This window comes from Magnolia sinica, chromosome 6, assembly GCF_029962835.1.
Source record: "Magnolia sinica isolate HGM2019 chromosome 6, MsV1, whole genome shotgun sequence".
Lineage (NCBI taxonomy): Eukaryota > Viridiplantae > Streptophyta > Magnoliopsida > Magnoliales > Magnoliaceae > Magnolia > Magnolia sinica.
The window spans coordinates 9,933,075-9,960,027 of NC_080578.1; the positions used below are offsets into that span (position 1 = coordinate 9,933,075).

Genomic DNA, 26,953 nt, shown 5'->3' on the forward strand with positions numbered 1-26,953 from the left:
ACCAATGGAGAGAAATCAAAAGTTGGGGAATTTAGTGTTGCAAATCCAAATGAACAAAATAACAAAAGGATTCAACTGCGTTTCACTTAAAATGATTTTCCTCACTTCGATGTGTATGACCCATTGGAGTTCATCTACAAATCTGAGCAATTTTTCTGCTACCATCGAATGACAGAAAATAAGAAAGTTCTCATTGCCTTCTTCCACATGAATGGTTTTGTGTTGACATGGTTTTAATGGTGTAGCCGTGTGAACCCTAACACCTCGTGGAGATGATTGATAGAAGCCATGTTGGTCCATTTTGGGCCAATTGATTATGAGAAACTTGATGGTATGTTGGCGAAATTATGGTAAGAAATATAGATCATCCAAAGCTATCAAGACGAATTTGAGTGCCTTGCCAACCGCATTGAAGGATGGTCAGATCAGCACTAATGGGCACATTCATTCAAGGGGTGCATGATGACTTTGGCCAAGAAATGTGGATGTTTCAACCCTAATGGGGACAATGTTACATACCCAACCTATTCACGCGAGTCCTACACATTGACGTTTCTAGTAAAGGGATTATTTTAGTTGTAATTTTTACTCCTCTAAATAGGAGATTTGCTAGCTTTTAGTATTCGTGATTAAGTATGAGATTTACTTAATTAGTTATTAGTATTTGTGTTTACCTAAGAGATTTTTTAGTTGTTAATATTTATGTTTATCTTGCCATCTAAGTAACATTCGGTAACTCTCTTTTATATAATTCTCTTAAGAAATAAAGAAACATCGATGATTTTTTCTTTCGACTACGTTTTACACAAGAGGATGTCCTTTTCCTCTTTAGTGTGGGTTTGATCAGGCTTGAATCCTATCATTTAGTTGGGTTATTTGATTATCCAATCCATCAATTTGAACTGTTGATTGAGTTCATTCATGTGATACCATGTAAAAATCTCCTACAACGGTTAGTGGCGCTCATTCATGTGAACACCATGCAAAAATCAACAACAGTGATGTGAACCATCCTAAAATTTGGCTCTTTTTTTGTAGCCATTCCATGTCTAAGTCGTCCTAGGGATGGTTAGAATTTCTAAACAAAAGTTATCATTTCCAATCATAAACAATCAATGAACCTTAACATATACATGGATCGAATGGTTAATTTGACATATTTTTTAAATGATCCTGACCATCAATATCAAATGCTACAGTTCGGATGGTTACGACTATCAGCTTGATTAGATGTTTCAACACGAGGTCTGGGGTTCAATACCCGTTGGTGGTGAAATCCTAGTATGGCATGAGTGTAGTGTGTGTGTGTAAAAAAAAAATTTTAAAAATAAATTAAATTTAAAAAAAGAAGAAGAAGATGGTCTCGACTATCAGCTTGATTAGATGTTTGAGTGTAGCCCATGAAATGAATTTTAAACTTGTAAAAAGTATGTTTCAATGGATTTAATTGTCTAAGTTTCTCAATCCTTGATGCATGTCTTATATTTATGCCATCTATCCGTTTTAAAATGATATTAGCCTAAAAATGAGGTAGATCTAAATCTCAGATGGGCCACACCACAACAGTGGTGATTGATCATTAAAAGCTTCTCAGAGGCATGAAAGATTTGGATCAAGCTGATATTTGTGTAGTCCTTTCATCTAGTTCTTTGTGACCTTATCAACAGGTTAGATGACAAATAAGCATTCAGTGGCCCCCAAGAAGATTTTAATGGTGGGTGTTCAATCACCACTTTTCCTATTGTGTGGTCCACTTGAGATTTGGATATGCTTTAATTTTTGGATCATACCCTAAAATGATTTGGAGAAACGGACAAACAACGTGGATATAAGACACGTACATCATGGTAGGCATCATGGTCAAGGATCTTGGGATCCACCAAAGCCCACATCAACTAATAACACTATAATCAATAGTGACCTCAAAGCACTAGAGCTTTTCTCTTTTGGAAGCTTGACTTGTAATTCACTAGAATCTAAATCACAATTCCATTGGTATCAAGGTGATTCTGAATCATCATCTATTTTAGTTGAAATGCACTGGAATGTAGATCTTTTGTCTACAAGCTTCTAGTTGGAGGGTATTGGAATTCTTCGATATATTCACGGGACTTAAATTTGATGAATTAAATCAACTTTCATATCCTGTGTGTGTGTGTGTGTGAGAGAGAGAGAGAGAGAGAGAGAGAGAGAGAGACATTTGATAGAATGATTGGTATAAGCTCATCAAAAAATAAAAATTCAAGTCTTGGTGGGCAATAAATGCAAGAATCACAAACAAGCGACTCATTGACTTTTTTGATCATCCATTTAGATGTTTAACATTTGGATGGTTCATATCATTCTATTAATATCATGTGATTTTAGTGTTGCAAGCGATAAATGGATTGTTTTAGGTATCATTAGCATGCCATGTATCTGATGGATTAGTGGCCTAGAGACACCTTTGTTATATGTGCCACTCCTGGGCCATTAAAAATGTGACAAAAAGAAAGAATCTTAGCATTTTGGCAGGTTTCAAAACACTCGATAAGTAAGATTGTCAATGGGCTGGGTCTGAGGTTGGTCTTGGCCCAGATTTATACCGTTGTGGGCTGGGCTATCAGGCTAGCCCTATTCAAAATTCTGATTTTGCAAGCCCAAGCCCGCCCCATTGACACCCCTAAAATGATAAATTTGAATCTCTGATTCAGTTTACCTCTAAATTCGAGACTACCAAAAGTTAAAAATCAGTTATGTGGAATTGAAATACACACTTTTACCACCACATCCAAGTGAAGGGGTGTTAAGATTAGCTAATCATTTTACGTAGTTATGAATTCTCCGGAGGGAGCTTCTCTAATCCAATCCATCTATCAGATTGGTTCGACCTTGTACATATTTTCCAAAAATAAATCTGGTCCACTCAGCACATAGTCCCATTATTGAAAACAAGTGGACGGATTAGATAACTTCAGCCAAGCTTTTCAGAGTCGTACATTTGTTTTGATAACAATGTCCCACCTGACCAGTGGATTAATCTGATTCTTTATAGATGGTTCTAATCGATGGATTGGATCTTAGACCCGACGTACCATGTGGCACATGTGTGGCATGTACATGAGCTTTATTACACCCGCGTGTGAGCAAAGCTCTTCTTAAAGGGTTTAGGTAACATGATTCCACGTTTTATATCTACTTTTAGAAGTTACGGTCCGTTATCTCTATTCTATATCTGCATGAGCTTTCAATTTTAACTTCTTCTTAATATGATTGAGGTCAATGGGACCATAATTCAAGTGGGCCCATGTGGATCCATTTGTCTGAGTCTTTTCAAATCCATCAATGTTCATAGGGCGATTGTTAGGTGTGAGAGGTGGTCCCCACACTTGAAATTATGAAAAATGTTCCACACCACAAGTCAATGTGGCCCCTTTCAACCTGCCCATTAACCATAATTTCTGGTTGGGCATATCATATTTATGGCAACCTTGGCTGGTGACCCCAACACTGGCCAGCCAGTTGGTGTCAAAGCTTTATGGGCCCCACCATGATGTATGTGTTTTATCCACGTTGTCCATTTATTTTGTCAGCTTATTTTAGGGCATGAACACAAAATTGAAGAATATCCGAAGCTCAAGTGAACAAGCACAAAAAATAGTGGGGATATTGATGTCCACCATTGAAACTTTCCTAAGGCCCATAGTTATGTTTATTTGTCATCAAACTTGTATACAAGGTCAGACTAGTACTAACCTAGAAAACAAATTTCAGCTTGATCCAAAACTTCTGTGACCTTCGAGAAGTTTTCGTTAGTCAGCCTTCAATCCCTACCATTTCTTGTAATTTAGACCACTTGAGCTCTGGATATGCCTTGTTTTTTAAAATTAGCTGAAAAAAATAGATTGACCGAGTGGATAAAACACATAAATCATGGGGGGTTATGGAGCTTTGACAACAGCTAGCTGGCTGGTGTTAGGGACACCAGCCAAACCGTTCAGGCCAAGCTAAATGGTTATCAGGTTATTTCCTGTAAATGCGCCATGTTAGGCTTGAACCCTACCTAACCCAAATCCATAAAAGAAAATAAAGGATTTTTTTTAAAGCATATTAAATTTATTTGTTTTGAATGAAGAATTCATTGGATTTTTATTTTATTTTTATTTTTTAAAAAATTTTTAACTTTCTGAATTGCAAAGAAAATTGTAGATTCTGCCTAGTTATCATTATCCATATTTATTAGTTGTGCAAGATACAAGGTAAATAGCTAATGAATTTAGAATTTCTACGTTTGCTATCCAAACAGACTACCCATGAATCATAAGTGGGTCCTGTTGGGCCATAGGATAGGGAGTTATTCGTCAGTTTTGAGCTAAAATTCTTAGCCCATTTAGTAAACGGGTGGGATTAGGCTAATCAGGTGGGCCACACCAGCAAGTTGGTCAGATCAATGGTCCATTGGTTTTGATGTTGTGACCCATCTGTGTCTCTTATCTAAAGATGGGCCACACCATGCGTGGACTTCATTGGCACGTGTGGAGAAGAAAACTTGGCAGCTCATCAGGTGGGCCACATCAGAAAGTTGAATCAGGTCATCAGTCCATATGTATACATATGTGGATTGAATGGCGAGAATTCTGTCTATTCAGGAGCATGATGGCAAAATCCTGAACTTGAAACAGAAAAAGAACCCAAAAGCGAAGTATTCCTGACCGTCCATTGGGTGGGCCCTGCCGTTGATGGCAGACTGAAGGGGCAATCCAACGGTCTGAATTTTCCCATTAAATGTGGACTACTAGAAATATTTCTTCATAACCATCTGTCTGAAGAATCTTAATCCGATCAAAAAGATTGTCCAACCAATGTGAGATTTATATGGTTTCCCACCAGATGCAAGGCCCCACAGATTGACGGTCAGGATCATCCATCCGTAATGCCAAGTGGGCCCAATCTATTGCCCATCTTCGATTGTCTACTCCGCTGATTATTCAGTACAAATCGCTACATTTATGTATCTTCTATGGTCCTTGATCCGAAGACCATACACATTCATCTCTACGTCTCAAAGATCCCCCATGACTTTTAATGGCATCCAGCAAATCCACACTATAGATTAAAAAGCCAAAGATTGGTGGCTAGGATCTTCCGAACTGGGAGATTTTTGGGCCATTGGACAATCTTCGTTGGGTCACATCAAACCAGCGGTCTGGATCACTTAACTATGGACTTCATGGTGCATACTGTCGGTTTGAGAATGATATGATTCTTCTTTTCTCGGATGTTTTTATTCCTTTGGATTTAGGAAAAGGTTTTCTCGCTATACAGTCTACACGCGGCATACGTGCCGACCCGTGATCGTGTGTGACACTGACCTTATGACCTGATGCGAAAATCAGGCCTGTCCACTCACCAGCACACGTTCAAACTGACTGTGGACCATTGTCGCCTGTTTGCAACTGTCGATTGTTCTCACATAGGGTTGCCCCACATGTTGAGCCTGATAATTTACAAGATCTAGATGGTGGGGCCACTGATGCTCGGCTCAGATGTCTCAATAGTTGCCTGGTCAGAACCTGCAGCCACTTGGAGAGTGCGTGTGTGGCTGACAAACCTCTATGGGAGTACTCTTGTTAAGAAAGCGAGACTTGTCGCAATCAGTACTGTAGAGCTGGGCATCGAGTCGAGTTGGACCGAGTTAAGGCTGACCCGACTCGATCCAGTTTTGAAATGTGTCTGACCTGAACTCGACCCGACTCGGTACCGAGTCCAGTATGACCCGGACTGATCTGGACCGAGTCCAAACCAAGTCAAGTCGAGTTGGCACCAAGTCGGATTGAGGGAGGGAGGGAGTGGAGAGGAGAGAGAGAGAGAGGACGAGGGTGGTGATGGTGGCGGGAGGCTGCCGGATTTGAAAGAGGAGAGAGAGAGAGAGAGAGAGAGAGAGAGAGTTTGGGTTCAGATCGGGGTTGGGTGCGGTGGGAACTAATATATATATATATATACAACTGAATCCGAATCAAGTAGGGTTTCGGATCGAGTTACTAGGTAACTCGGACTCGACTCCCTTTGAGTTCGGATTGGGCGAAGCCTACTCGGTTCGGACCAACTCACCCATTCGGTTCGGATCGAGTCAGGTCCGAACAAGTCAGACGAGTCGAGCTAGTCGAGTCAAGTCGTCCCGTGCCCAGCTCTAATCAGTAGGTGGACCGAGTTTGGGCTGGGTACGCTAGGCCCAAACCCATCCAGACAATTAAGACAAGCCCAAGCCTTAGAACAATTGGTAGGGCCAGACACAACCCGGCCCGCCCATCTCAAGAATTTACAAAATCCTTACGTTCCACTTGAATGTTCCAAATCTATACGTTGATCAAGTGGGCCACACATTACATGTATGCAACAAAAAACGGCACACACCAAAAAATTAAAAAATTAAAAATTAAAGCTATGTACTAAAATTAAAAACACCCATTTAGTACATGATATTAATACTAAACAAGTTTACCAGACAAATGTCCCATGATGAATTCTACAATCTCAAAGATCCTGACGCTGTACAATCTCAGTGATCTAACTAGGACATCCTACGAGCAGCTATGGCCACACGATGACTTTTACAGAGCCAGCTGGCCCACGCGGTTGCTTCCTGCACAACCATAGTAACCAAATAACATGCCACAATCATCACAAGATATAAGATTAGTTAATATCAAGATGCCTTCCTCAAGTGATTCTTTCCCTCCATTTAAGGGTAACTCAATAAAGATCCTACAAAAAAACAGCTTGGAATGAGTAGAGGAAAAGTTAACGAATACAACCGAATAGGAAGAACTTCAAATGCACAACAGAAATGCTTATTGTGTCAATACATCTTCTCACTTCCCTACATTTTTAAGAGAATGATATGGATTAAAGCTTGGAATGACCTTTTACATTTGAGTCTACAAACTCAGATTTTAGTCAACTAGATTCCAACTTAGAATTAATTAACTATAAAATAAACCCACCGTTCTTCTTTCAATCATAGTGACAAATCCCGTTATCAGTAGTTTCTCAGGAGATTTTCAAAATTTGAGGTCTTTCTCGGGACGTTATTGGGAAAATCTTTCCAAAAATAAAATGTTTATTTAAATTATTAAATAAATGTTAATTTTAACATATATATTTATGTAACAGATTGCTTAACATTTTTACTATTTTTCAAGCTCATATCAAGATAATATCACGATACAGAAGCAATATTTCAAAATCTGCCAAGATTTTGAAAATCTCACAATAATATTATTTAGTGTATTTCTCATGATATTACGAAAGATTTTCAAAATATCAGTGATATTTGTCAGTGTTGCCGGTTAGCTAAATTACCGTGTTTGAACTGTTCTCCAAAACCTTATGTTTTTTACTTCAATTTACTTCGCATCCTTGACAAATGGACAACCTGGATCCTTTCAACTCATGCAAAGTGGTCCTATATGAATGACAGAAACATTTTTTCTCTCTTTCTTTCTTTTCTTTTCTTTTTTTCAATCAACCCAGCAATCATGCAGATTCAGTCCACCTTACCCCAAGGTATTCAAAAAGGGTAATGCAATGGTCGTTATGGCAACTACGTAACAGTAATGGCGGGAACCGGTGAACATTACAGGGCTGCAATGGCCATTATAGGAAAAATGGTCTGAAACAATCCATTACAGGGCTGGTACAGTAATTACCATTACCGTATCATAATGGTAATTACGGTAGCCGTTATTGAATACCTTGCCTTACACTAAACCAACCATTCATCTGGTTATCCCAATCATGAGATGAGCCATGCCCCATTGTCTCCCCTATCAGATTATCCTAGCAATCTAACTGGTGTCATGAAATAGGGACAATCCAATTGTCCACATGTAACACAGACCCAATTGGACAGTCAGGATCATCCTTGGAGAAGAATTTTGGGTTGCTTCCCATCCATGGTCCCATCATATGAAAGCTTGGATGACCAAAAGATAGGCCCCAGCAAATTGCTGGACTGGAAATATCATATTTCCTACACAAAGTAGAACTGAATAAGGGTGAAACTCGAGCAGGTCACATTCCGGTTGAGGGTCAACCCAAGCCCAACCAGACCTCGAAAAGACCCAACCCACAGCCCACCCAACCCTACCCTACTCAAAAACATGTGACACCCAACCCGACCCTGAGTCCAACCACACTTCGGGTTGGAGTATTCCAACCCTAACCCAGCCCAATATCCCTGACAATCCGATCTAACCTGACCAGAACTTGGGTTGGGTCAGTGGGGTTCGGGTCAACCCGAACCCAAGTTGCAGCCCTAGGACTGAATCATATTTTTCATGAAAGTAGCTTAAAATTTAAATATCATCATACCATCAAGAGAGGTTTGTACAACCACCAGCTCTGTCAGCACTCCATAAAGAAAATTGGAATCGCATCAAGATGACTGCTCTTGGTATGACATCGCTGAAATGAATGCATAACAAGCTTCAATCCACAGCTGCTGATAAATTTCAGAGTCGAAAAATATCAACAATCACAATAGTTTTCTTGAAATAAACTGACAAGTAACAAAGACTAGAAAGAAATACTGTAAATTGGGGCTCAAGTATTCAAAGGTTCTCACATTTGGTGAAATTTGTAAGAAATTTTAAATTTCAGGCCCGGCTGCAAATAAGCTAATAAGGCCTCGGAATACTTGTGCAGAAAGCTGGCGTGCTTGCAAGAGCTCACCATCCAGGTTCCATGCACTTTCATCGCTAGAAGAAGTAAAGGTGAATGCCGTTGTCTGTGAATCATTAGACATTATTACATAATGTGGTGTAGATATAACAAGAAGATGAGAAATGAAAGAAAGCATACTTTATGGTGTTCCACAAACTCAAAGTTGAGGGGGTTTGAGCCCTTCCGTGTAAGTTGTGTAAGGTGCCTGGAGATAGTCAATATACTTGAAGTTAGCAGGAAAATTTCATTTCCAATGAAAATGTTACTGTAGAAGGTAGGAATGCTAGACTCATAACACAAAAGCACCACGGGTAAAAAGCTCAATCGAATCACATTGGCAATATGGATCCCACTATAACAAATATCGCCAAGATATTGAAAATCTCGCAAATTATGGCAGAAAAATTGATCAAACGATATTTATCACAATAATATTACAAGATTTTTAAGATTTCGTTAGTTTTTAATCTCTCACAATTTTATCACGGAACTATCATGCTTTTTTAATGTAAAAACATTTAGATCATCATCATATAAGCCCTATCCCAAGTTCCCAACTAATAGGGGTCAGCTACATGAATCCTGTTTTGCCATTCCACATTATTGAAGTCAATGTAAAAACATTTAGACGTTAAATTAATTTATTTTATAACTATATATGTATATTTTTTAATTTATAATAAATATTTTTAAATATTTTATTTTCTGTGAGATTTTTCTGATAATATTGTTAGAAAAGAATCAAAACATACAAATCCACCGAAAATTTCCCAGGCCAAGAAAGTGCCGAGATTGAGATTTGTCACTATGATAGATCCAAGCAATCCAAGTTGCTAGAAAATGAAATTGTATAACCGACTCCGATTTCACATTCAAGTCAGAAAATTGAATACTTTGCTGGCATATGTATTTTGCATATGCAAATTAGTTACTAAGCAAACAAAATTGTAAAACTGGTTCTAATTTCACATGCAACTCCGTACATTGAAAATTTGTTTGCTCGTATGTCTAAAACAGTTCACTGTGGGAACACCACTTTGCTGCCAAATAGGACAGTTATGGGACAACAATTCTTTTTCTTTTTCTTTTTCTTTTTCTTTTTTATTTAGAACACGCTTAGGTAAATTTTATAGCTTTCAACTCTTCAGTTTTATATGAAGCTATGCTGCTTCTAGTTTTAGTTTTCATACCCATTGCCTATGATTATGCCCAAAAGAAAAGAAAAGAAAAAGAAATAGAAAAAAAAAAAACCATGAAGAGATTATTCCCAATTACCATAAATAGAAGGTGCGGGGACAATCTTTAATTAGTATGAGATGCATAAGACCATCTGCAAGATGTGCGTCAGCTACCAAACCGTCAGGAGCTCTTTCATTACGACATGAGATAATGGCTGCACCAACACTAAGGAAGCACCCCTTTGATCGCAGCCATTTTAAATCTTCACCATCAACTTGCGACACTGTGGTCACACCATTCAGAAGCACACTAGCAGGCCTCACAGTCTCCTCACAAACAGGACAGTTAACACTGCAAACTACTTTCTTTGGATTTTCCAGCAACCTCCTTCGTTGTGTCCTGATTTCTGGAAAATCTTCCTTGGTGATTGGGTAAGCCGATTTGACTTCTAGAAAAGATACATCTGCCTCATATGACCTGAAATAAGAAAAATGAAAACACGACTGCTTCAAATAAAAAGAAGGCGCTATGTATGAAGCTCGAGGGGAGGGATGCTTAAGGGAAGTTCTGAACATTATCCTTGCAATTACCTGTGTTTCATAAACACCTTTGTTCCTGCAAAATCATAACGTTTGGGGCCCATCCAGCGATATTTTTCACTCTCTGTGATGACATCTCCATAAAATCCATACCTGTTGGTAATGTTAATCCAATTTGAACAACAAGTGAATTCTCAGAAATGCAACTACAATTTACAAGGACAGCAGATTACCCTATCAATTGAGGACCCTGATACTATCTATAGCTTCTTTTTTTCTTTTTTCTTTCTTTCACACCATCTATAGCTTAAAGAACGTATCTCTTCTTGAATCTCAGATTCCATAGAAAGATACCCATTTTGTCTAATGTCACTACTCAAATAAAAATTACATGGAAAAGGCCCGTGGCAATGGACAGTATATGCTCCGGAAGCAATGCAGTCAAGAGGAAGTGACAGCACTTACAGATGAAGGGAATAATGGAGAGAATAGAAAGTGTTTCCTTCGAAGGATGAAATACTGTAAATAACACTACCTATGGGTAGCTTAATCTTTCTATGTTACACGATTGTTAGGGATGACAGTGGGCCAGGCTGCTCAGCCCAGCCCTGGTGGCCAGCCCTGTAGGGCCAGGGCTTGGGCCCCTAAACTTCGCCTGAGGGCCGGGTTGGGCTCGAAATCTAGGCCTGGTGTCCAGTCTGGGCTGGGCCAGGGCCAATGATGAATGACCCTATCCCACATGAGTCCCTGTTACATAAAAGCATGGACGATTTGAAGACACCCGTGAGGGTCTTGTTCAATTTTCATGCATAGTTTAAGGCAATTTTTGGATCCGGCGTCATGTTTCTATCATCATTGCAAATCAAGGGAATCCTGCAAAAAAGTTCTTAGATTTAAACTATTTCAAACTTTTGATCATGTCACTAGTTTCCTTACATAGCTGGCCCTGGCCCTGGCCCTAGCGTAGCCTGGCCCTGTAGGGCTAGGGCTAGGGCCAAGGCCGAGGTCTTTTTAGCCCGATTAGGGCCAGGGCCGGGGCCGGGCTTGGCCCACAGCTTAGGGGACTAGGGCCGGCCCAAGGCCAACACCCAGCCCCATTGGCACCCCTGATTGTTTGAATTTGGTCATTTGACCAGTTTTGTAGTGGCAATGAAGGTCTAGCATTCTGTTATTTATTGAGAATCTGTATTTTACATGTTCAGATAATTGACAGACAAGAATTCTGAGAAAATTACCCTGCAAAAGAAGCTGCGTAGCGGACAGTAGGTGCATCTGTAGATGAAATGGTAGCTTTCCATCTAACAACCTGAGCAATATCAAGACATCTCCTTTTACCAAGAACAATATGCAAAGCGGACGTTACAGGATCTCGAGTGCCAGTTGTACTGTAATAAAAGAAGTCGACACATACTGTCAGTTGCGATTTGCAAACCATAAATAAATAAGGTGCACTACAAAGAGATTTGCCCAAGGCAGATGTTAAAACAATTGGGGTCAATCAAAAATCTGAAAGAGAATGAGGAGGTCACTCCAAAGTGCAGTTGCATTGCTTTCAAGCTGTACTTGAAAGTAATCTAATTGAGATTTGGATTAGTATAGAAGTTAATTGCAATTTGGTCATTTCCACTTGAACAAACTATTGCAATTCAATTCAATAATGCATCAAAATGCAGGCCTGACTAGAAATTATGATCAGAGTAATTTTCAATAGCTTAGATACCCTATCAAACTGATGATGCTGGAGGTAGATGTATACAAAACTACATAGGAGTTTTGCAATTGCACTCATACGGATTAATACAATGAGAAGTAAGAAGGGGTGCAACTTGGGTTCAGGTCAAGCCAAACCCGATGGACCTACCTGAGCTCTTGTTGGGTTGGGTACGGTTGTCAAGGTCTTCCAGTTGGGATTCAATTGGAAAATGCCAACTCGATTTGAATTTGGGTTGGGTTCGGGTTGAGCAAATTCACATCAGGTTATATTGGGTTGGGAATAATCACAAGTATTTGGGTCAGGAATCAGGATGGGTCAGGTTGGGTCAAGCATAGAAGACTTTCAGGTTGGCTTCAGGTGGGCACTGGCACCTCAGGTTGGAATTCGGGTTGGGTTGTAGGTTGGCTCCTCTTGAGGTCGGATTGGGCTGAGGTTAACCCTCAACCTAACCCAAACCGCCCAAGTTGCTCCCTTACATGTAAGTGCATAAAAATAAAAATAAAAATTAATCAACATGAATGAACAGTAACCTTAGGAATTATACATACTCCTGGTCTCTGACACCCACTTTTTGGAATACAAGAAGATACCTGATCACAATGGCATCAGTTGAACCTGCAGGAATAATTCCGAGTCTAAATCGTTCATGTGGGATGGAAAATACAGAATCTTGATCTGCATTAGTTGTCAAAGCAAGAGAAAACAGCAGTCAAGGTAACACGACACTGAGATATTTGTTTCTTATATGTATAGAAAAACGAAACAGTAGTCAGGGTAACACGGCATTGAGTTTTTTTTTTTTTTTTAACGATGATGAATTTATTTCAAAGAGGCCAAAAGCCTAAAGAATACAAGAAAAAAGAAAAGAAAAGAAAAAGGAAAACCAAAAGCTACAAAGCTACCCAACTATCAGGAAATTGATCCGCCACTATCATTTTGGATTCAATCACCCATTCCGAAACCAGTTTTAACGCCGACTTGCAGGCTTCCAAAGAAAGACGTATACGATTCCTAAATCACCGATTGTTCCTTCCTGCCATATTACCCAAATCCCGGCCAAAAGACAAAGACGCCATATCTTCTTTCCTACCTTTCCTTTGCCCCATTTATGCCAAGACAAAAAGAAAACAATAGAAGCCGGCATAACCCATTGAGCTCCAAATTTACCAAGAAAAGTATCCCACACCTTCTTGGCAAAGTCGAAATGAAAGAAGAGATGAGCCACCGATTCCTCATCTTGATAACAGAATAGACACATTTGGAAGGGCCATTCTTCTCTCACACAAATTGTCGACCGTAAGCACTCTATTCCTTCCCACTAACCAAGCCAAAGTGGCTACCTTCGGGGGAGCATCATATCGCCATAAATAAACTGTGACTCACCTTGGAAGCATTTAAAACACTACTAATCCTTTGGTACAAAGATTTGACTTTAAACCTTCTAGACTTTTTTTCACCATCTCATCGAGTCCCTTTGAGATATCACTGGGCAAACCTTACTCAACACTTCCGATAATCTCAAATACTCCTCCAACTCTTCTTTATACAAGTTCCTCCTATAAGGAGGGGCCCAAATAACTTCCTCACCAAAAAGAGAATAACATCTCGCCACAAGCAAATTTCCCTCCTGACGCGGACGGCCCTAATTATGATGCATGCTCATGGACTTAATTAAACAGCGGAAATAAAAGGAATAAATGAACTAAAATTCTAACAGTAATCATCATAACTGAGAAAATCATAAAGGAAACATGCAATGGAGCGGGCCATCACTACAACCATGGATTATGGAATTCAATTACTACTTAGGTTGGATCCGGCGAGGGATGAGACCTCCCGATCTTGCATGGTCACACCCAATCGATCAATGAAGATCACTAGTCCGAAGAACCAAGAAGTTTCTCGGATTAGGGATTTGAGGATTTGGGGGTTTAGGGTTTAGATCGGTCCTCAAGATTTTGATCGAAGAAGGATTAGCCAAAACTGGAAAATAAAAGGAAGAAAATTATTACCTTGAAGAAGTTGGAGGGGCACAAGAAGAAATTAGAAGAAGAAGATCAAGGGAAGAGAAGAAGCACCATTAGAGAGAAGAGAGGAATGAGGCAACTAAAGGGTTTTCTTTTCATTAATCAATAGTTAAAATTCGAGTTTAGGGCTTTAGCCCACTTAAATAAGCAAATAAAGAAATAAAATTACTAAAATACCCCTAGAATAAGCAAATAAAGACATAAAATTACTAAAAGACCCCTAACTAAGTCAAAAACGCGCAAATAACATAAGTACGGAAAAGTTTGGGCGCTCGGTCTTCTTTCTCCAATCTTCCTTCACATGTGTCTTCCCTGAGTGGGGTCTTCTATATGTCCAATCACATGTGAAAGGTCTTCAGCTCCTCAATAGTCGCCTATCCACAAGGACGGCACTTGTGGTTGGCGCTTTCTTCGTTGGTACACCTTGAATGCGCTTGTGTCCGCATCAATTCCCCTCGGGTGAGAAAAACTCGACTCCGATGAGTTGAAACTTTTGTAGCGCTCGAGCAGATCTGGATCAATACCCAGCAATGCGTCGCCCAACAGCCACGTAGATTCAGACGATGGTTTGTTCTTCCACTTGATAAGATACCTTTGGAAACCCCCATCTCTCGTGGATACTATCTCGTCATCCAAGATTTCCTCAATTGCTTCTTTATGGGTAATGGGTGGAGGAGGGGGTGGAAGGGGTTGGGTAGCAAACTCAGAAAAAGGTCATGAAAGGGACGATGTATCAACAATGGGAGTATGGGCACGGACTAGATCTTCCACATTAAAAGTTGGATTAATGCTCATTTCAAGTGGAAGGTCAACCCGATACGCGTTGGACCCAACCTTTTATAATATCTTGAATGGTCCAGCACTACGCGCTTGTAATTTCTTTGCAGATCTTTGAGAGAATCGCTCTGGCCTTATTCGCACCATTACATAGTCTCCTTCTTGAAATTCTTGCACTCTACGATGAGAATCAGCTGAAACTTTATAATCATCATTGCTCTTATTTAACCGCTGTCTAATATGTGTATGCAAATCATGAATATGGCGTGCGAATGCATCGGCTGACTCAGAAGACCTTTGGGTAACAGACATAAGTAAGAGATCTATGGGCATTCTAGGTTTATAACCACTTACAATTTCAAAAGGACTCAACCCTGTAGATCTATTAACTGACCCATTATAAGCAAGTTCAGCAGTTGGTAAAATTAGGTCCCAAGTCTTAACATGTTCACCCACTAAACAACGTAGAAGATTTCCAAGGCTACGGTTTACCACTTCAGTTTGACCATCTGTTTGTGGGTGGTAAGCAGTAGAAAATTGCAAACGAGTTCCCATAATGTGCCACAGTGTCTTTCAAAAATAGCTAGTAAATCGAACATCACGATCAGACACTATGGTTTTATGTAACCCATGGAGACGCGCCACACCATAAAAAAAGAGACGAGCAACATGAGACGCATCTAACGTCTTTGAACATGGGAGGAAATGCGCCATTTTAGAAAAACGGTCCACAACGACAAAAACGGAATCGTGCTTTTTTATAGTCTTGGGAAGCCCGAGCACGAAGTCCATACTAATGTCCTGCCACGGAGCATGTGGCACTGGCAATGGCGTGTACAGCCCAGTATTTTGCTTTCTTTGCTTTGCCAGCTGATATGTTCGACACTGCCCTAAAACTTTGGCTACGTCTCGCTTGAGGCTTGGCCAATAGAAACGATCTTCCACAAGGGCAATGGTCTTATCATGACCAAAATGGCCAGCTATCCCTCCTGAATGAAGCTCCCAGATGAGGAATTCATGAAGGAACATACGGGGAATACAAAGTCTGTCTCCCTTGAAAAGAAAGTCATCTTTAAGAACATATTCACCCATAATATGCTGGTCACTAGAGAGCGACGCGTAAGTACCCCCAAAATCAGGACATATGGGGTATTCATCTTTCAGTTGCTCAAATCCGACTACCTCTACACTCAAGGAGTTGAGCAACGCCACTCTCCTACTAAGGGCATCCGCTGGTTTGTTTTCAACCCCAACCTTGTGTTTCAAAACAAACGAATATTCCTGAAGAAACTACCCACTTGGCATGCCTTGGGTTGAGTTTCTTCTGAGAATGCAAATATCTCAAAGCCTCATGGTCAGAAAACAAAACGAATTCTTACGGTAGGAGGTAGTGTCGCCAATGTCTCAGGGATTGCACTACCGCATAAAATTCTTTGTCGTAAGTGGAGTATTTTTGTTTTGCCTCATTCAGTTTCTCACTGAAATAGGCCACTGGGTGTCCTTCTTGACTCAACACTCCACCTATACCGACACCAGACGCATCACAAGCTACTACAAAGACTTTAGAAAAGTCAGGTAGACGCATGACAAGAGCTTCCACCATCTTGCCCTTAATTTCTTTAAAAGCCTTGACGGCGGCTTTAGACCACACGAACTCTCCCTTTTTCATGCACTCGGTAATGGGAGCCATGATCGTGCTAAAACCCCTAATGAACCGACGATAAAAAATTGCTAGGCCGTGAAAACTTCGCACCTCATGAATGTTCCTTGGTTCTGGCCACTCAACTATGGTCCTGACTTTTTCAGGGTCTGCGCGCATCCCTTCAGATGACACTATAAATCCTAAGAACACAACTTGGCTAGACATGAATGCACATTTCTTAAGATTAGTGTACAACTTTTCCTTCCTAAGGACACTACAGACCTTCTTTAAATGTTCAAGGTGTGATTTCTTAGTGTTACTATAAATAAGAATATCGTCAAAGTACACCACTAGAAATTTTTTCATGAACGGCCTCAAAGCTTGTGTCATCACCCGCATGAAAGTACTAGGTGCGTTAGTCAAGCCGAAGGGCATGACCAACCACTCATACAGCCCATCTTTCGTCTTAAACGCCGTCTTCCACTCATCTCCTGGGCGTATACGGATTTGGTGATATCCACTCTTGAAGTCTATCTTAGAGAATATAGTGGACCTGGCCAACGTATCAAACATATCATCAAGTCTAGGTATAGGGAACCTATACTTGACAGTAATTTTGTTTATGGCACGGCTGTCCACACACATGCGCCACGTGCCGTCTTTCTTTGGCGTCAACAATGCAAGCATAGCACACGGGCTCATACTCTCTTGGATGAAACCCTTTTGCAGAAGCTCATCAACTTGCTTCTTCAACTCTGCATGCGCTGCAGGGTTCATCCTGTAGTGAGGAAGGTTCGGTAGAGTAGACCCTGGGACAAGATCAATGGCATGCTGTATGTCCCTCATAGGTGGCAACTCATTCGGTAAGTCTTCAGGAAATACATCACTGTATTCCTTCAGGACCGAGGTCACCTCACAAGGGCAACTCTGATGGAACCTCAGGTGTAATTTCTATAGCCACAAGGGCATACACCATAGAATCCTCCTTAGCCTCTTTTTCAAACTCTCTTGCTGATTATATGTAAAGACTTAGGTTTGGATTTTCCCATTTCTCTAGGCCCACTTGTCTTCTCATCCTTCTTCTTCCCTAGTGTATTCTCAGGTGGCATGAGATTAAGTTTGATCTTTTTACCATTATACATAAAAGTACACGCATTCGAACGGCCAAAGATCGTGACATCATTATCGAATAGCCACGATCTACCTAGGATAACATGTCCCACATCAATAGGTAAAACATCACACCACAGGGACTCTTTGTATGACCCAAATTCGATGGGGACTAGACATTGCTGGGTGACAGGTAGGGATGTCTTGTCAACCCAAGAAACTTTATACGGGTCTGGATGAGGTGTGGATTTCAGTTTTAAGCGATCTAAGGTGCTAGTGGAAATCACATTCTGACAACTTCCACTGTCCACTATCACCTTACAATTTTTTTCACCACACTTGGCAATAGTGTAGAAGATAGTGCTTCGACGCCAGTCAGCACTACTTCTAGACTGAGCTAACACACGCCTGACTACTGCAAGCGTTGCTTCTCCATCCACTTCTTCTTCATCAGTAAGTCCTCCTTCAGGGTGATACTCTTCAACTTCATAATCACCCTGGTCATCTCCACCCTCGTGGGACTCGCCTATAACTAAGGCTCTCCCACGGCTCTTCGTAGGACACTGATTAGACATGTGGCCAAGGTTGCCACACTCATAGCACCTTACTTGGCTCATGTTACTAGGACCGGCACCAAGAACCCCTTTGCCCTTGTCCTCCCTAGGCCTAGGCGGAATAGTCGCCTGTGCCCTAGGTTGACTACCAATATTAGGTCTAGTTCTTTGGGAACTAGATCTAGCACTGGAGTCTCGGGACTCAAAACGACGAACGACAGGAGCCTTCAGATATTGCTCTAACTCCTGCACGACTTGATATGTTTCATCTAAGTCCATTAAGGGCCGAGTAATAAGCTCGCGCTGAAGATCCGCACAAAGGCCTGTCTTGAAACGCGAGAGCGTTACTAGAGGGTCTTCTCGAATATCACATCGCATCACATACTCTTCAAATTTAGCGATGTAGTCAGCGGTAGGCACTGACCCTTGGCGTAAGGATTGCCATTGGTCAAGGAGCTTCTGACGGTATGAGAGAGGAAGGTACTTCTCCTTCAACTTCTCTTTCATCTCATACCAATGTGTGATAGGGGCTCTACCAACTCTCTCTATCCTACGCTCGGTATTGGTCCAGAAGAGCTTGGCTTGACCCACAAGCTTCATCTTAGCAAACCGCATTTGACGGTTTTCCGACATGCCATTCCACTTAAAGTAGTAGTCCATGTCAGCAACCCAGTCAAGGAACGCCTTGGGATCCAAGCGCCCATCAAAACTCGGGGCCTCAACTCCCACACTCTTCATCGCACGCTCATCTGGATCATAGCGGTCTTGATGACCACATGTGGCTCGTGCCTCTCGCACCACACCACGACCGTTACCACGATCTCTATCCTCATTACCACCACGTGTGGCAGCACGTTCTTCAATGATTCCTTCCACTTGGGAGTGCGCATCTTCCCCTACAGCGGGGTTTTCCTTTTGGGACGCCTCTAGTTGCTCCACCTTAGTCATGGTAGTGGTAATTTAGTTCTCAAGGCGGGCAAACTCACGCCTTTGACCCGCTTCTATTGCGGTTATCTTTTATATCAATTGAGCAAGTTGCTCAGATAACTGCTCGTTATTCATGGTAGGTTGAAGTCCGAAACCTCTACCTCTTCTCGTGGACATACAATGAAGACTTGAACCAAACTCTACCTAACTAGACTACTAGGTGTTATGACTTTCAAGATGAATGCGATGAATGCAAAACTACTATGAACTGACACAATTAAGTTGAAACAGGAAACAACTCAAATCTGAAAATTTTCCAGATTAGGAACTTTCTAAAATTGGAAAGTTTCTAAAATTGAAAACTTTCTAAACCTGGAACTTTCCTAAGTTAAACCTAAAAATTAAAACCCTAATTTGATAACTCGGTCTAGACAAAAACCATGCAAGCCTAGGCTTTGATACCAAATTTGACGCAAATTTGACGCAGGACAGCCCTAATTATGATGCATGCTCATGGACATAATTAAACAGCGGAAATAAAAGGAATAAATGAACTAAAATTCTAACAGTAATCATCATAACTGAGAAAATCATAAAGGAAACATGCAATGGAGCGGGCCATCACTACAACCATGGATTATGGAATTCAATTACTACTTAGGTTGGATCTGGCAAGGGATGAGACATCCCGATCTTGCATGGTCACACCCAATCGATCAATGAAGATCACTAGTCCGAAGAACCAAGAAGTTTCTCGGATTAGGGATTTGAGGATTTGGGGGTTTAGGGTTTAAATCGGTCCTCAAGATTTTGATCGAAGAAGGATTAGCCAAAACTGGAAAATAAAAGGAAGAAAATTATTACCTTGAAGAAGTTGGAGGGGCACAAGAAGAAATTAGAAGAAGAAGATCAAGGGAAGAGAAGAAGCACCATTAGAGAGAAGAGAGGAAGGAGGCAACCAAAGGGTTTTCTTTTCATTAATCAATAGTTAAAATTCGAGTTTAGGGCTTTAGCCCACTTAAATAAGCAAATAAAGACATAAAATTACTAAAATACCCCTAGAATAAGCAAATAAAGACATAAATTACTAAAAGACCCCTAACTAAGTCAAAAACGCGCAAATAACATAAGTACGGGAAAGTTTAGGCGCTCAGTCTTCTTTCTCCAATCTTCCTTCACATGTGTCTTCCTGAGTGGGGTCTTCTATATGTCCAATCACATGTGAAAGGTCTTCAGCTCCTCAATAGTCGCCTATCCACAAGGACGGTACTTGTGGTTGGCGCTTTCTTCGTTGGTACACCTTGAATGCGCTTGTGTCCGCATCACCTCCACTGATAACTTTGCTAGAAGGGGAAAACTCTCCCTCACCTTTTTTACTGAAAACCTAGACTTTTCTTCTAACCATCTCATCGAGTCCCTTTGAGAAATCACCAGGCAAACCTTACTCAACACTTCCAATAATCTTAAATACTCCTTCAACTCTTCTTCATACAAGTTCCTCCTATAAGCAGGGGCTCAAATAACTTCCTCACCAAGGAGGGAATAACATCTTGCCGCAGGCAAGTTTCCCTCCAATGATAACCTTGCTAGAAGGGGAATACTCTCCCTCAACTTTTTCCCCAAGCCAAACATCTTCCCAAAACCTTATCCCCTCACCATTTCCCAAAGTAAACCCCACTCCTTCCCAAACCTTGTCCTTTAAAGAGGCCACCACTTTCCAAAGGGACGATGCTCTATACAATGATAATGTCTTTATCCACCAAGATCCCTCTTGAACCCCATATTTCCTACTCATAACCTCCCTCCATGAGCTACCCTCTTCGACCCCAAATCTTCATACCCATTTTTACCCAATAGCGCCAAATTCATCTCTCCCAAAACCGTCAACCCAGCTCCTCCTTGATCCCAAGATTTGCATGCTTCTTCCCACTTCATAAGATGAAACTTATGCTTATCTTCCACCCCATCCCTCCTAATCTTTTCAAGCTTATCGACTACCCCCTTTGGGCACTTGAATAACGACATATAGTGTACCGGTAAATTTGACATTGCCGCATTAATCAGCGTTAATCTTGCTCCCAAAGATAAGTGCCTACTTTCGCAAACTGATAGCTTACTTTGAAATCTTTCGATAAATTTATCCTATAGATGTTTGGTTGGCTTTCCTATACATAATGGTAGTCCAAGATATGTTGTCAGAAATGAACCTTCGCTACACCCGAAAATCGAAGCAAAAGAGACTTACCTCTTCCCTTGACAATCAGCACTGAGATATTTGTTTCTTATATGTATAGAAAAAAGGGATACTGCAGAAGATTTATAAGTAGACAGACCACCAATTACCTGGATTTACAAAGAAATCAGGTGTAAACTAACCTGTGTCGCAGGGCCCAATTTCTGTTCCTGTAATTTCAAACCAACCCAGTGATACATTAGGGTCTGATCTGCTACATTTTGGGCATTAAAAATAGAGTTGCATAGAAAGCCAAATTTAATGATACATACTGAAATTTGACGATTCTGATAAAATGGCTTCTGAACTTGGTAGGAGAGGATCACGATCTTCACTTTGACGTGGACTTTCATTGGCAGTGTCATTCGGATTGTGAACAGAGCCACCTTCACTACTGCTATGGTTAAACCTCCTCTGTGCAGGATAATGATTACCATGCCCAATGGATTGCATAAATTCTGTTGGAGCTGGTGGATAAGGAGCGTGATGCCTTGAAGAGAGAAGCCCGTTAAGAATCTCATTGAAAAAACCATCGCCGCCCTGGAACCACATTCCAATTCAATACAAAAAAAAAACTAAGTACCAAGGGCATCTATGAAGTCCCATAAGATCCTAATCTAATTAATAAGTGCCATAACTAAAATTAGGAGTCAGTCAGTCATAATCAGTAACATAAAACAGGTTAACCAATAACACAAAGCATGGACTTGTGACAGACTGGTAACTAAAATACAAATTCCCCAATGAATTTTTTATTTTTTTTTTAAAGCATCTACACTCTATGACTATAAGATGATGAAGACAAAGCTAGTATCCATATCACCACCATGCCATGGGAATTTAAGTAGGAATTAAATTCTACCAAGGGTGGCAAGCTTAGAAGAGTTGGGTCATGAGGTCAGATTAATACATTCCAGGAATAAATTTCTTTTATGAAACATCGATCTCAATCATTTGATAAATAAACAAAAGTATTGTTGTTGTAAGTCAATGTTATTGTGTATTTTTGTACATACATCACAATCTTAAGCCTAAGGCACTCGACCACAGATGTGCATATGTTTCACTAAGAACCTTCTAGTGTGATTCACAGAGGCCCCAGTTGGTTCCAAGTAATTACCTATAATTTAAGGTGAATAAGTGATAATGATTTACTTTGGTATTTTCTTCAGTAGGATTTGATAGGTAAAGGGTTGCACAATTTGCATGACATCCTTACCATGTGAACGTACAAAAACTCATTGGGCTCCACCATGATGTCTGTGTTTTATCCACACCATTCATTTATTTTGGAAGATCATTTTAAGACATGAGCCCAAAAATGGGACAGATCCAAAGCTCAAGTGGACCACACCAAAGGAAGTGACGCCCACCTTTGAATCCACTTTTTTCTGTGGTGTGGTCCACTCGAGCTTTGGATCCGCCTCATTCTTGGGCCTATGCCTAAAATGATCTGAGAAAATGATGGACAGTGTAGATATAACACGTACATCATGGCGGAGCCCACAGAATTTTCACTTTTAGTAGGTTGAGTTTAGCTCGAAATCCGAGATGAAATTCCCCTTATGTTTCAAACAGATGGCACTCCTCATTATTGTGCTTTTACCATGATCTACCTGTATCTACACCAAATCAAACAGGCCAAAAATGTTTGTACTAAGGCTAGCTTGACAAGTATATAAACATACAGGGATGGACAAACAGACTTTATTCATGACAATTGGAAAACAAAGTACAGCACAGTATTAATGACTTACTACCGCAATAACACCATCATAAGAGTTGAGCTCCCTGTCAGTAGTGGACTTCATCAAATCAAATGCATGGCCCGCCCTCTGGGTAACTATCACCTGCACGAGTCAATGATAACTATTTCAGCACAAGCATGGTGTACAGAATGATTTGAATCCAAAGGGCCGGGCCTTTGGTTTACACAATGCGTTCCATCTCATGAGCAGAACATGAGGAAGGTGGCTCTTTTCCAATGCATTCCATTTTTGTCTACCACTTGAAATGAAATGGATAGGGCTATCCTAACCAATTTGGTTATAGATGTCCTGCACATGTACATGCCCAAAAATTATGAGACACGCATGCATCACGAACCTCTATATACACCTCGAACTCACCTTTGTTCTTACTTTAGCACGAGAAAATATGGGAGCAACAGTTTCCCAGATTCTGCGGCCATTCCCCTTCCCACTTAGTGGATGAATGAAAACCTAGCGTTAATAGAGGGGGAAAAAAAAAGTCTAGAAGAGGTTAGCTAATGTAACAGTATCCTTGTTCAAGAACCTATTCTAGAATGTACCCAATTTCAAGAAAAAGACAGATATTGATCAGCATGAAAAACGTACCAAAAGGCTCTTAGGCCTACCCACTTCCATGTTTATACAAGCATTAATTTGTTCCACCCATGTTTGACACATCTTTAGATCCTTGTGACCAAAGATGTATGCAGTCAAAACCCAAAGATTACGTCGAATCTTCGATTTTTGGTATCCGTGCACCACAAAACGGTACATCTGCAAGAAACAAAGTAAATTTTACATATTGATACAAACTGCCTTGCTAGTCACACTTTCAATGAGAAACCCCAAGACTGTGTTTGTATCAACAAGTGAATCGAATTGCAAACAGACAATTTAATCAAGAAGGATGAAGAAAAACTGATGACGTTTCCCTGTATTCACAATGAAGTAGCCTCAAATTGCAGTTCGGTTCCTTTCAAGTCCAACTTGAAACTGACCTAATTTCAATTTGGAGGCAAAACCTCAATTTGAATGCTAATGAAGAACATTACAATTTGATTATCTCCATTTTATTAGACCAATAATTGCGAGTCAAGTTGAGAGTGCATCCAAACACGCCCCAAAAAATATTAAAAATGGTAATTAGAAAACAAGAAAAAGCATACGACCTCCGAGTCACGGCCCAAGAAAAAACCTCCAGCATTAGGAAGAATCGGTTCATGAATCAAACCCCAATTGATGAATTCAACAGAATAAACATCAGAAAATTTGATTTCAGTCTCGGTTTTTGAAGCAAAGGCCAAGCAATACGACGAATCCTCCTCCTGGACACGCATAGAAAAACAAAATGAGAACAGCAATCATTAACAGTAATGATTAGAAACACCAGTTGAATATCTTAGTTTATACAACATTTGTCAGTAACTAATGATAATTTATTCTTCATGAACTAAATCCAACTGACTTCCGTACCCAAATAATGTTTGCCATTTCCATCTAGTTTTCCAATTTCCCGCTGTGACCAAAACAAAATTAGAGCTATGTTTTGTTGAAATCCAACAATTATCAGATTTACAAAATGCTCGTCTAGTATATATCACGAAAGATTTTAGACAATCATCCCATCCCATCCCACACCACCTCCAAAAGAAAACTTGCAACAGAAACATCTATGTATGCTTGTCAAGACAAATAGATTCCAACAAAATCCATCTTCTGCCCACTTTAAAAAATAAAAAAATGACCACCTCCTAGTTAGATAAATTGATAAAAGATACCGATAACAGAAAAAATTCCAAACATAAAATTTTCATGATTCAACCAATTTCCAAAGAGGCAGGATCCAATACAAACTTTTCAAAGGATAAACTTAGGTAGAAATCACATGTGGGGCCCACAATGATGTTTTAATGACATCCAATCCGTCCAACATGTGTACCACCTAATGTTCTCATCGGTGCCCAAAGGTCTGGCCGATTAAACAGCCCACCATTAGAAACCTTCCTGACTGTATTTGGGGCCCACCATCTAATCCATTCAGAAGATGCATCTGACCAGGATGAATGGATAAACAAAAAATCAGACCATCACAAGATTCAGGGGTCCCACAACACATGATTTTAGAGGTTTTAGGCATGATTTTATATGCTGCAGCCCACCTTTTTTCCCTTTTTTTAATCATACTGAGTGTTGGAATTCAATGATTATAGGACAGGGTACACACAATGGACAGAATGGATGTCATCGAAAACATTATGGTGGGCCCCACACGTCCATTTGTTCAGTATGCTAATCCTAGAAACGTCTGTATGTGATCCGCCCTCATTTCCAGAACAGCCCATATCCATCCGAACAGCATTAAAACTATAATTATATATAATAATTATTTTTTATTTTTTTTAAAACAACAACCTTCGGATTGATTTTCTTACACCACCATTTCCCATTTCAGGAACTGAAATAGTACACTTTTGTCCCACATATTTCCCCAAAAATCGAAAATGGCTGCAAGTAAATCAATTGAGTCGGGTGTAAGAAGAAAAAGAAGCGAGATTTTCTAGAACATACGTTTTCCATGTCTTTGGCTAATTTCCACGAGAGGCCAGATGGATTGAGGGTCAGAACCACCTGCCCTACATGATCCAAGATGAGATTAGAGCCCGCGGCCGATGGGCCCACTTGATCCAACTGCATCTTCGGCTGAGATTTAATCCGCTGCTGCTGCTGCTGGGCCGTACGTTCTCAATTCTCGTTTCTGCCCATGAAAATGGTGAGATGATTGAAATTCGATGCGAGAAAATCTAATCGCCAAGTGGGTTTTCCTTCGAATCAGGTGAAAGTGACAGAGAATACGGGAAGATGGGAAATCGATGGAGTCCGACGGCAGATTGGAATTCTCACGTTTCACGTTCCTTCTCAGCTACCACTGACGAAGAGAGAGACGGGCATTCGCACGAGGAGAGATTCAGGAGGAGACTCCACACATGCCAAGATGGCACGTATGTATGCGTGGTACACGTTTTTGGGTTTTTTGCTTGGAAATCCCTAGCGTTTACCTATACTGCAGAAAAGCCGCCAAGATTGAGGAGGTTTTCTCCTTTTTCTCCTCTCACTTCCATTTTTTTTAAATGCCTACCTTCCAATTTTTACCTATTCCAATGGAGTCCACTTCATGCACCGTCCATCGTGTGAGACCAACATTTGATGTGAATCATTCATCATGTTGGGCTCACATTGGCCCTATCTTGAACATGAATTGTCTATCACATGTGACTTAACTTTACTATGCCAATCCACCTTATAAGGACGTCTCCCCTAGGCCGATGACTTGATTGAGTTTGAATTAATGGATGGTCAACAAAAACCTTAATGCTAAGCCCTAACTCTAGAGGTCAAAACCCTAGGAACCCTAATCCTAAACCCATAACTCGACCCAATTCACTCCAGTTAACCCAGTCGATCCAGTCCTAAAACTTTAGAATCCTAAAACTCTAGAGTCTTGAGTCAATTCGACGAGTCGGCTCACCTAGTCAACTCATCCGGTCAACTTGCCTAGTTCAATAACCCAATCAACTCACCTAGTTAAACCCAAAACTAAACACGAATTAAAAGCCTAAAATCAAGTCTAATTGGAGTACAATGCACAACCTCAATGCAATGTCCTTCACTATAAAACTCCCGCACGAGTATGGAAGGCTGCTTGCAAAAGCAAGGAGCCCGAGTGTGGACCGGCGGCAACCAGCTTGCCACCAATCACGTGACACTTCCCTTCTTTGGGTTAGCGTCCCTCAAGCATG

General features: G+C 40.6%; 1 protein-coding gene and 1 long non-coding RNA gene across 7 annotated transcripts; both read right to left on the minus strand.

Moving 5' to 3' along the window:
- Nucleotides 1-6,408: 6,408 nt before the first annotated feature.
- On the minus strand, nt 6,409-26,119 carry LOC131248219 (ceramide kinase). Of its 6 annotated transcripts, none has more exons than XM_058248372.1 (15): nt 25,725-26,119; nt 24,326-24,481; nt 23,763-23,930; nt 23,535-23,627; nt 23,166-23,255; nt 21,678-21,945; nt 21,549-21,575; nt 12,726-12,810; nt 11,657-11,806; nt 10,473-10,574; nt 9,979-10,359; nt 8,842-8,908; nt 8,606-8,767; nt 8,353-8,445; nt 6,409-6,744 (listed from the first exon to the last, which is right to left on the minus strand). In XM_058248372.1, the coding sequence occupies exons 1-13, from the start codon at nt 25,848-25,850 to the stop codon at nt 8,630-8,632; spliced, it is 1,851 nt and encodes a 616-aa protein (XP_058104355.1). In that variant the 5' UTR covers nt 25,851-26,119; the 3' UTR covers nt 6,409-6,744; nt 8,353-8,445; nt 8,606-8,629. The 6 variants fall into 6 exon arrangements, with proteins under 6 accessions (XP_058104355.1, XP_058104353.1, XP_058104352.1 ...); XM_058248370.1 differs by having other exon boundaries at nt 8,353-8,482; nt 23,163-23,255; nt 25,725-26,118; XM_058248369.1 differs by having other exon boundaries at nt 23,163-23,255; nt 25,725-26,117.
- LOC131248220 (uncharacterized) lies at nt 12,926-21,509 on the minus strand. The gene is made up of 2 exons (XR_009172172.1): nt 20,499-21,509; nt 12,926-13,759 (listed from the first exon to the last, which is right to left on the minus strand). It is a non-coding gene; the product is annotated as an uncharacterized LOC131248220 (long non-coding RNA).
- Nucleotides 26,120-26,953: the final 834 nt, after the last annotated feature.

What these genes read in the sequence shown, in the direction of transcription:
- LOC131248219 (XM_058248371.1), bottom strand. Translation starts at nt 25,850, where the DNA reads ATGCAGTTGGATCAAGTGGGCCCATCGGCCGCGGGCTCTAATCTCATC. An exon ending in TCTTGGGCCGTGACTCGGAG is followed by an intron (nt 23,931 to 24,325) that starts GTCGTATGCTTT and finishes TGTTTCTTGCAG; the next exon opens with ATGTACCGTTTTGTGGTGCA. An exon ending in AGTTTGTGGAACACCATAAA is followed by an intron (nt 8,768 to 8,841) that starts GTATGCTTTCTT and finishes AATGATTCACAG; the next exon opens with ACAACGGCATTCACCTTTAC.